The sequence below is a fragment of the Pangasianodon hypophthalmus genome, chromosome 19, assembly GCF_027358585.1.
Source record: "Pangasianodon hypophthalmus isolate fPanHyp1 chromosome 19, fPanHyp1.pri, whole genome shotgun sequence".
NCBI classification, from domain to species: Eukaryota; Metazoa; Chordata; class Actinopteri; order Siluriformes; family Pangasiidae; genus Pangasianodon; species Pangasianodon hypophthalmus.
Genome location: NC_069728.1, coordinates 21766937 through 21778165, shown reverse-complemented (window position 1 = coordinate 21778165; position 11229 = coordinate 21766937). Strand labels below are relative to the sequence as shown.

The 11229-nt window shown below is 43.4% G+C and overlaps 1 protein-coding gene and 1 non-coding gene across 2 annotated transcripts; one reads left to right on the top strand and one right to left on the bottom strand.

Moving 5' to 3' along the window:
• Positions 1–2013: 2013 nt before the first annotated feature.
• On the bottom strand, positions 2014–2085 carry trnag-ucc (transfer RNA glycine (anticodon UCC)). The gene has a single exon. It is a non-coding gene; the product is annotated as a tRNA-Gly (tRNA).
• Positions 2086–6036: 3951 nt separating this feature from the next.
• LOC117599725 (uncharacterized) lies at positions 6037–10823 on the top strand. Its single transcript, XM_053242049.1, has 4 exons — positions 6037–6507; positions 6850–9826; positions 10035–10125; positions 10426–10823. Exons 2-4 carry the CDS (start codon positions 6920–6922, stop codon positions 10548–10550), a joined length of 3123 nt encoding a protein of 1040 aa, XP_053098024.1. The 5' UTR covers positions 6037–6507; positions 6850–6919; the 3' UTR covers positions 10551–10823.
• The last annotated feature ends 406 nt before the right edge of the window (positions 10824–11229 follow it).

Genomic DNA, 11229 nt, shown 5'->3' with positions numbered 1-11229 from the left:
AGTCTGATTCTACAATAACTTAATTATTGTTGCTGAAGAGAAGAGACGTCCTCAGAGCCTTTTTGTTTTGGGATATCCTTTTCACAGAATCATGAAAAATATTTAAATCCCTACAATACAGCCTGAAATTAGGAGTGCTTGATGGAACTCTGGATTTATGTACATGGATTTTACCCAAACGTGTTTAAAATAGTTTCACAGTATTATTTACTTCATGTGAATTTGTATCACAGGATAGAAACAGATCATTATATTACTGATTAGAATAAAGGAATGAAAGATGTGAGAATAAGGAGAGATATTTCTTTCCACGATTGTCTGGGAAATCTATCAGCGTGGCATTACGTGCGTTTGAAATCGTCTGCTATCAACTGGGAAACGGCTTCTACTTCCGCTTAGTTAAAACCCTTTAGTGCTCCATTTGAGATGATACTACCCTTCTACAATTCCTAGACTAGACGGTAGAGTGCATAGTGCATAGTGTACAGTACGTCATTTGGGACACAGCTACAGAAATGAGGCTTGGTATGGACAGGTATGAGAAGACTGAGCATACACTTCACAATGGGTAAGTGTACTGAAGAGCCTTAAATGCTGTGAGTGTGAGATTCATGTGACTGAGTTCAGGTGTGTGGAATTAGAAGCATGGTGAACGTGATCAGGTGAGGGTGTGTTGGGTGTTGTAGTCCCTGGCGGCCATGTTTGTAGGCCGCTCTGAGTTTGGGGAATTGGAGAGCATCGCTGATTCCAGCCTTGACGTGACAGTTTCTGCTTCAGAGTTGTGAAAGGTGCATTGTGGCCATGTGTCTCATTTCTATTTTTCAAGTAACACATTGCAGGGGTAGAGATGATGCAGTATCTTAAGATGAACTGCTTTCAGCTTATTCAGGAGTAAGAGTGTGTGTGTGTGTGTGTGTGTGTGTGTGTGTGTGTATGACCAGCTCCTATCCATAGACAGAGAAGGATTAAACATTGTCCATGTGGTAATTGCTTTAGGACAGAGAGGGGTAAACTACGGCCCCAGGGACTTTCATCATTACATCTGAGTTAGGATTTTGGTCTAAAATGACTAATTTGATGCAGTACAAACAGAATGTGATAGATGGCGCTGTAGCCTGCAGTACAGTATATTAGGGTATATTCAGTCAGAATTAGAATGGGCTCAGTAATATCTAATTCACTGCAGCCAAGAGAGAGGGCCAGGCTCACTGTTCACATCAACACTGCCATAACCACGGCTGGGAAAGGCGAAGATGATGCTTTCTTCCTCTGTTTTCAATACACATGTTTTCATGCTGATGGATATGTAGTAATAGTTATCTAGCAATGCACTTGAGATGATCTGATAATTGTAAATATGGCTCACAATCGATATTAAATGAGAATTGTTCCTTAATATGCCAAATGTTTCACTCAGATTGTAATATTAGGATGTTTTTTTTTTCAGAACTGTTTATTACACATCTGGTGTCATATTTGTGTGTATATCCAGTGATATGCACGAGGGTAGAGATGCAGGAAACTGTGTGTTTGAGGTGTTATAGAAATGTATAATTGTAAAAAAGGGTAGAGCTGCATGTCCATGTATACCTACAGTACAGCAGTAAATGAGTGTCAGTTTGGAATAAATTAAAAAGGCTTGATTTGTCCTGCATATAGCATGCGGCCCTTCACTTGGTTTTACATACAATAAAACATACAATATTTACATACGATTCTCATCGCAGTTTACAATTTCAGTCGATTTCGCACTGTAAGAAAAAAATGTATTTACAACAGCAATTGCTTACATCAGTTTCAGAGGTTTTCACTTCAAGTCAAGTGGCTTTATTGTCATTTCAGCCGCATACAGCTAGTTAGTACACAGTGACATGAAACAACGTTCCTCCAGGACCACGGTGCTCCATAAACACCACAGAGCTACAAGAGACTACACATTACTACATAAAGTGAGGGACCAAAAGCTTCAGTACTGTTTGCCAGACAGCAGCAGGGTGAAGAGTTTAGAAGAACTGCGTTGGCCGGGAATCGAACCCGGGTCAACTGCTTGGAAGGCAGCTATGCTAACCACTATACCACCAACGCACTTATTCACCTTCCACATCTACCTAAAACTATTTACATAAACTTCTGCCTCAGGTTTTACAACTTGATAAGACATCCATGTAGATGATATGATAGAAATTATCCAGCTTCTGTGGCATTGAGCTGATCATCTCCTCATCCCTAAAGATTCCCTCAGCTGTGAAGTCAGTGTGGGGATCTGTAATGAAATCACACCACTGAAGTCCGCTGAAGGCCAGTTGGCCTTGAACCTGATGATAGTACTTGTGGCTCTTCTTAAGGCAGGCCTGGCCTTTACCTGGGATCAGGTGTTTAACTTGTGCACCATTTTCAACATGGCGTCTCTTTACCTCAGCCCAAATGGAGGTATTTCTCTGGGGTTGAAGACTTTAGCATCAGGACTGGCTGCAAGGTGATGTGCGTCAGGGTGGATGATGATCCCACGCTGTGTCACAGAGACATCACAAAAATCATTCATCTGAGAAAGCTGAAGGTGACGAGCCTCCTCATTGTTCCTCATGGACCTGTGACATCGCCCTCTCACTGTCACCTCATCCACAGCTACATTCGAAACTAGAAAAGGCGCAACATTAACCATGAATACGCTACTGACTTTTATCTTACAATCCAGAATCTGGAGCTAACAGCAGTAATATGGAAACGTGGTTGCAGCAAGAGTTTGCGGTCTGTACTACAGTAACCTAATCAAGAACAGGGCCTAAAGACTTTCTATTTGCAAAACAGAAAGCTAACAGATTGATAACATCCACTACCGTTATCCTAGCGCCGTCGCTAACGTAAGGGCCAGACAAGACAAAAACACTGACCTTCAGAATCAGACAGGTACTGCTCAGTGAGAGTGTGTAGCCTTTACAGAGTTTGGAACGTGTCGTGAGGGAAAATGTGTCTGCGAGTCGTTGTACATCATCTAGCCGTATTTGTGGCAGACGTACAAGGGACTGGGTGAACTCCATGCTGGTGGCGCTAGCATTCCACTACGCTGGCGGAAGGAAACACACACCGCTTCGAGTCAGAACGCAAGTTTCCTGACGTCATGTGAAAAGGGCCTATTGTCTGAGACTGAGTAACACTATCACAACGTTTACTCCATTCTTAAGAGATAAGACTAAAGAGATGATGGTTGACTTCAGGAGGAAGCCGTGTAGATCACTCACCACTGCACATCAACGCAACCACTGTGGAGTCAAAAGCTCCAGGTTTGTTGGTGCACATGACGGAGGACCTCTCTGCTATAACGTCAGTGAGAACAGGAACTACAGGACGGTCCACAACATTAAAGGTAACTATAAATGGATAAAAGTAAAATGAGAAATCCTCTAAAACAAAAGAACTATTTTGTGTTTTGTCTCCTCAGGAACTGTGACTCAGGAGCGTTTCCCGTTGGGTTCCTTTACGTCTGACGTTTCTGATTTATCAGCACCATGAGCGTTACTGACGTTTCTCAACCAACCGTTTACATCACGAACCTCCTTAAACTTCTACCCTCACACACACACGCACACACACACACGCACACACACACACGGAGTCTGATCACACGACGCAGCTAATAAACACAACCCAGTGTCTTATTTCAACATAAGGCACTTCCTGGACGATGGAAGTTTCTAGAAACGCCATTTTAGACCAGATGTTCACATTGCCTCCTCTCATTAGTACATCAGGCGGCCATTTTATTTTTCTCCAGAGTCTCAAGACCAAAATATTTCCCTTCACACTATGATCACATTATACAGGTGATGATTTGTACGCTCTGTTCATTTTCTCCTTTTAGGAAACACTCCGGCTTTGTTTTAGCCGCTTTAAGAACGTGGATTTGGTCAAAAACTCCGTTAAATATATGTCCTGTCTTAACATATATAAAACTAAAATATATGTAAGAGTATCAATGTTTAATATGAACATATCTGTACAAATATATTTAAATATACTGCAGATTATAGAGACATGTTCTGTAAAATGTTCCTTTGTAAATGGATCTGAAATCAATCTGTACTAATAAAACTGTAGGAGGAATAAAAGAGTTCATTATATCACAGAGTCTCAATCATTTTACAGCTGAATGTAATCAATAAAAGGAAGGAAGGAGGGAAGGAAAAGCCCAGACTTCCTGATGATGGCAGTGCAGGTTTTCTGAATAGTACAGTACACTGTATAACAATAATAATGGAGTGAGAGCTCAGGACAGTTCCTCTCCTCACCAGCAGAGGCGCCTTCTCTCCTGTGTCTGTGTAGAAGTCTCACTTACACACACAAATACAACACAAACTGCACATTTACACCATTTGTATAAATCATCTGTGGAATTGGAGCAGAATATTAGCTATATTTTATTCAAACTGCAGTTAGATTCAGTTGGATGTGATTTATTCTGGGTTTTAACAGTTTAAATCCATTTCATTCAACCAGCCAGTCCATTAAAGTGTAATATTCTATTAAAAAGTTTCTCCTCTAATTGAACCCAGCAGATAGGAAAGATGGAATGTGTTTACAGCCTGTGACTGTGTGAATGCGAGAGCTGTGAGGGGTTTCAGAAGCGATAGAGCATAAAAAATAACATTAAATGGCGCTGGAGATGTGAAATCCAGTGGAGATGCTAATGATGCTAAGCTGCTGTTGTTAAATCAGCTCAGTGTGAGAGACAAAATGGCGGACACGAACACATTCTGTTCTATTTACACACTATCACCACAGCACTGAAATCATATTTACGCGCTAATTATTTCATTTCGCTCCCGTTTTATTGAAGTTTCTTGAAGTTTAAGATTAGAAAGCTAATATAAAGTTTGTCCTTGCAGCAATAAACCGTCTCGCGCTTCAGCAGCACTGAGCTACACGGGACACAGTGGAGCTGCTACGTGATTGGCTGATGCTGCAACAGAGCAGTAACGTGATTGGTTCCCGCGCCAAATGATTGACACTGGGCCCGCCTCCGATATGGCCGAGTTAAAAAAGGAACGGATTTAGAACGTAAAGCTGTAAGAGATGGGGGACTGTGACGTCACAAGAGGAGGCTATGACGTCACAGGAGGAGAAGGGACAAAAACCCTGATTTCAGGTGTTTAGTTCAGTTACTGTATTTTACAGATCACACGCCAGGTGAGCTCCTCTAACCCTTACTATTATTATTATTATTATTATTATTATTATTATTGTTGTTATTATTATTGTTGTTGTTGTTGTTGATGTTGATGATGGATGAATAATTATGGAGGTGATTAAAAAGCCAGACTTGTTGGTGTGAAAGGTGTGAAAGATGAGCTGAGATGAATCCAGGTCTGAGTTTAAACATGGCGTGTAACGAAGCCGCTCCTGAACACTCACTTTATTCTGATCCCTTTGCTGTAGGACTGAGGATTACACTTTACACTTTCACTGATGTGTGCGGCTCGCACATGCTTTAGTTCACTGCGTTAAAAAGAGTCACTGATGAATCGCTTCTGAACACAAATCCGCCCGCTGTTCAGCTTTTACTGCGCACTTCCTTATTCTGGCTTTTCCACTTTCTTACAGCTGAAGAGTTTTTACACAATCTGCTTTAATTAACGACCTGTTTGTGTTTTTATAGAGAAAGCAATCCGAGAGAAACTACTGGATTCATACCCACGTGATTCGAAGGTGAGTCGAGTTCATGTGAATCAGTGAATCAGTTTGAACATGAACAGGATGATGTCAGTGATTCATTTGATTCTGGGGCTGAAACAGGAAGGGTGCTAATATTTATGCTCGCTGTTGTAGTTATTAAAAACTCTGCTAGGATAGAATTTGAACTTTGATGATCAAAATGCTAAAGTTAGTGAAGCTGCTGTGAACTCCATGTGCTCTCTACAGATGAGTGAGAAGAAGAGAAGTAGCCAGAGAGGAACAGCTGGAACAGCTGGAGCGTGCACTCAGGACTCCACATCTGACCAGAGACTGAAGTGTTTCAGGGACATTATGGACGTTGTTCTTCATCTGAGCGATGAGTATGTTCATTTTTACTGATTTCTGACTCGCAGTAACATTTTATTCATTTACACTGGAATAAATGCTGATTTCCTCTGTGTGTGTGTGTGTGTGTGTGTGTGTGTTTAAAGGGAATGGAAGGCTGTGACCAGGGACATGAAGAAGAAGGTAAGAGTGTTAGAATAACGAATAATGAACCAGTTTCATTTAGTGGAACACGCTGGAATGTCACTGATCATATTTCATATTCAAGAAGCTGATTTTCTTTGTTTTATTTCAAAAGGTCACAAAGTTGGAGTTTGCGGTTCTGTGCACGAAGATCGCGACGTCAGCGGCGTCTTCTGCCATCAGGCGTTTACTGACGCCTCTCATCGAAAGCTTCGGGATCGATTTGATTCTCCAGGCGAAAGACAACCTGAAGAAAAGGGCGGAGTCTAAATGGAGGAAGTGGTCTGACTCAGACGCCTCAGCTCAAAGGTAAACTTTACCCACCTGATGCTCAGATTTGACTCTTAATATTCACCATGATGAACTTTACTGCACTGTTTAATCCACACCGTCTGACCAATCAGAATCCAGGATTCAGCAGCGCTGTGCTGGAATGACTTATAGTGCTATCAGATGGGTTTCTGTGGTTTCTGATCAATTGGCTGTGGAACGGAACGATGGCAGAACAAACGATATTCAGAAAGAGAAAGAAATTCAACGCAGATTGTCGTTTTTCACTCGCATTTATTTATTTAAATTCACGTGAGCGCTGACGTAAAAATAATATGAATTCCCGTTAATGTTCTCTCTTTCCTGTGTGTGTGTATAAAGATCGCCTACGGAGACGTCTGATTTCATCTGTCAGCTCGTTCAGAGAATCGCCACTCAGACCAAAGCTGCGATGCTGGAGGCGATCCGGAGAGTGGCATCAGGACGAAGGGCGATCTGCTCGGCGAGTGCTTCATCACCTGCAGAAGATCAGATCTCACAGCCAGATGATCTCAGCATGGCATGCACTAATGAGATCTGTGAGAAGATCTTGGCCCTGTATCACTCTGACGACTTCGACAGACCTGGAGGAGAGAAAACTTCAGGAACGAAGCTAAAGTCCCACCAGGAGGTCCATGGAATAATGAAGGGCTTGGAAGAAGTTGTCTCCATCAGCAGGTCCTCTTTCGAATTAATGCTAAAATCCTTGAGCCCTGATTCGGTCCCTGTGACGACTAAAGTGATGGCTCCTGATTGTGCTTCATCAGCTCCTAATGCTGAGAGGCTTTTCAGTGATCAATTTCTGAGCAAAGCCACACAAGAGGTCAGAAAAGTTCTTCTGAAAACAGAGGAAACAATCGCTGCCTCATTGTCGCCCCAAACCTCCGTCCCTGTCCGCAGTGAGACAGAAACGAATTCCCTGATGGAGGAGGTCGAGAGCACAGCCTCAGAAATTCTATGGGAATTATTATTTATACTTATACAGTCACTGAGTAAAAGTTCATCAGGCGTCAGCAGCAATGACGCTGACCAGCCTGGTCCAGAAGATGAGCGGAAGAACTTCCTCTCTGGTGCTCAAAAGATCCACGAGAACATCTTCGAGCAGGTGTTTATGTTCGTCTCTGGGCGGAAGCGAGCAATTTCCGAAAAGAACAAGTTGATCTTGGACGTCTGTCCTAAAACTGCTGCTGAGGTCGAGGTCAGGTCGGAGAACGTCCAGGAGCCTGCTGCTGCTGCTGAACGTTTCCTCGATAAAGCCATTCTGGTTGCGAGTGAGAAGTGGTTATCTTCTCACATTTCCACAGGGTCATTCAGTGGGAAAGATTCGAGTTCCAGCACAGAGTCGTCACCGACGGCGTCAGTAGATCTGGATCGAGTCACTGCTGAAAGCGTAAACACGGTGATCAGTGGAATTGCTCTCGAGAACGGAATAACTGACGTGGAAAACGGATCGGAAGCTCGGGTAGGTGAAGCTCAGGTGAGTGATGCTGATGCTCGCTCAGCTCCCTGCTCAAAGAACTTCTCAGACGTTTTCACGAAGCTCCGAAGTCTGATTGGACTTGGAGATAAAAAGACACAGTCGTGCTCGTGCCTGAAGAACGCAGCAGCAGAAGTGACTGATGCTCAGAGCCTCGTGTCCGTCAGCGAAGCTCCAAACCTGCAGGCTGTTATTGACAGCTGCACTGAGGAGCTCATCGAGAAGAACGCAGATTTATTTCTGCGTGACGAGCTGCTGGCCAAGTCCAGCTCTTCTAAAGCTCCTCGGCTCAGACGGTTTGCGTTCCTGCGGCAGCGTAAATCCGATCAGCAGATTGTTTCCGAGGTAAAAAAGACCTGTGAGGTGAGCAGTTCTGTCCCTCTGAGGTCTAAGGAGCTCCTCAATAAAGCCACTCAGGTGGTGAGTGAGATGCTGCTCAGAAGGTTGTCCACAGCAGATTCCTCGAGGTGCTCATTAGAAGACGTGCAGAATGCCGTCAGTACCGCAGATTCGCTCATCAGGGTTTTACACGAATGTGACGAGTCTGTGAAAGAGGAGACTAAGAGCTCTGATGCTCTCGGTGCCTTGTCCTGCTTCTTTGACGTCAGAGAAGCAGAATCTGCCAAAAAACCAAGGAACATCTTGAGAAAAGTGCGAAGTCTCCTTCAGGCGTTTTTCTCCAAGGCATCTGAAGCTCTGAGCTTTCCCACACACGAGGAGAGGGTGGAGGAGAAGGTGGACCTGGACCTGTGCACCAACAGGGTCATTACTCAAGTCATTGATTTGTTAAGGAGTGAGCTGACAGCTCCACCTGCGGTGAAGAACGATGACGCCTATTTCCACACCAAATCCACCAGGCGTGTGAGTGACATCATCTTCCAAGTGGTGGAATCCTGTCCTCTGCTGCCCTCACAATTCCCAAAGGAACGCCACACGGAAGCGCGTCTCAGGAAAGTGGCTTCCGCTTTAAATCTGCAGATCGATTCTACAGCTTCTGAGATTTCCCGAACTGTTAGCTCCACTGTGCAGCAGTTTATAGACGCAGACAGGAAGTCGAGGTCTTCAGTCCAGAGGAGTTCATTCGCTCCTCTGCACCTTTTCACTGTGGTGCGCAACCAGCTGAAGAATTTCTTCACTTCCTTCTCTAAACGTGTTGCTGATGATGAAAGGACAGACGCGTCAGCACAGTCAGAGAGGAATGAGGATCGTGTCACTCCCATCTACATCAGTGAGGATGGCACGGTTCATGAGCTCACAGAGCTGGAGGATCTTTCTCTGGAGGAGATGATACATCGACGATCACGTGCTATAACGGACGTGATCGCAAAACTCCTCCTGAGGAACGTGGATAGGGCAGGAGATGTTGGCCAGTGTTCATCAGATTCTGTTCTGGGGAGAGGGAACATCACGTTACGCTCCATCCAGTTACCTTCTGAGTGCGTTTACACGTTTGCAGAGGAGTCCATCAAGGCTTTACTGCAGAATGTGCTGAACGCCGGGCCAAGCGCAGGAGACGAAGCTCAGGAAAGCAGCTTGGTGGACAAATCGACCGATTGTCCTTCTGCTACAGCGCTCGCACGTGAAATCGAGGACGCTGGGACTTCCTCTGTGTGTCGTATTAACGGTTTGCATCCTAAGTCTCCTCAGCTATCAGCAGCTTCCTCCAGCTCGTCTCCTCGTGCTGACGTGGAGGAGACTCGAGAACATCTGAGCCTCACCGATCAGCAGAATCGAAGTGGAAGCGATGGACGCTCCTCACATCCAGCAGCTGAGGATCAGGAGAAGAAAAAGAGGCTTGGACTCCTCACAAGGAACGGGCGCGTGATCAGACGTGGCGTTAAGGTATGCAGGACTTTTTCCCCTAAATGTTCTCCTGTGGTTTTGAGTTCACAGTTTTGTGTGGATTTTATTTGTAGTTATTGATAATTGAAGGGTTTATTTAACATCAGTCGCTCGATTTACAGCATTAATCACGTTCTTTAAGGTGATTAGTCGTCTCAGACGTCCGTTTCTGCTTCCTGATTTATCTTTTTATCTTCACTAATCTCAGTGTCCCAAGAAGTGGAAGAAGAATCAGAGCAGAGTTCCTCTGACAGGCGATGACCAGCCGACCCCTTCCACCTCCGCAAATCTTCACAGCTGTAAGTCTTTAAAACGAAATGAAGCTGCGATTTTTGACCACGTTTACGCCGCGTGTCTTTTTAGTGTCTAACGCGTGTTTTTGACCTTCATTAGTGCTCTGTATTCTGTACTTTAAATAAGAATAAATGATAATAATGATCCTGTTTATTTATGACGTGAGCTGATGATTTTTACAGAGCGTGATGTTCATGTTTAAGAGTTTGAGTTTTTATCGGTTCCTGCACCATGTGTCCTGATAATGAGCTGAAAGAGCGGTTTTTGTCGTTTTGCTGTAATTCTGCTTCTTCTCCTGTTTCCAGCTTCACACAGAGAATCGAAGGCCTCGGGGTCGGTCTTCAAGAACGCTCGCAGAAGGCTGGGCAGGATCTTCTCCAACATCTCCAAGACCTTCACCAGCTGCTCCAACCCTGAAACCGCTCCGTAAACTCGTCAGCGTCGGCCTGAGCCCGGTGACCATTAACCGAGTTACTGTGGTAACAGGCACCAGCGACGGAAAACAAACAAACAAAAACAAACAAAAAACAAACAAACCAAAACAAACAAAAACAAACAAACAAGCAAACAAACAAAAACAAACAAACATAATGCAAAAAGAAAAAAACTCCAACAAAAAAAACCCAAAACAAACAAAACAAACAAACAAACAAAAATAACCCAAAAAGAAAAAAACTCCAAAAAAAACCCCAAAACAAACAAAAACAAACAAACAAAACAAACAAACAAAAATAACCCAAAAAGAAAAAACTCCAAAACCCCTCCTCCCCCCAAACAATCAACTAAAAACAAATAAATAAAATGTTGGATTACGCTAATAAAATGTGTCTTTCTGTATTTTTATAACTTTTATTTTATCTTTCCATTTTATTCTACACATTTTGAAATCGCTTTCTACAGATATGAATGACTTTATTAGTGCGTTTTGCGTTGTGTTTATTTGTGAATATTTATGAAGTGTGTGTGCAGTATTTAGTGAATTTTACGCTTGTGTGTGTGAAAGGTATTGATACGGTTTTAGCTTCATATAAACCACTTGGACTTTTATTTACTGCGTGTTAAACAAACGCACAGAATAAATGCACCATAGACAGAACTTCTCGTCTTCT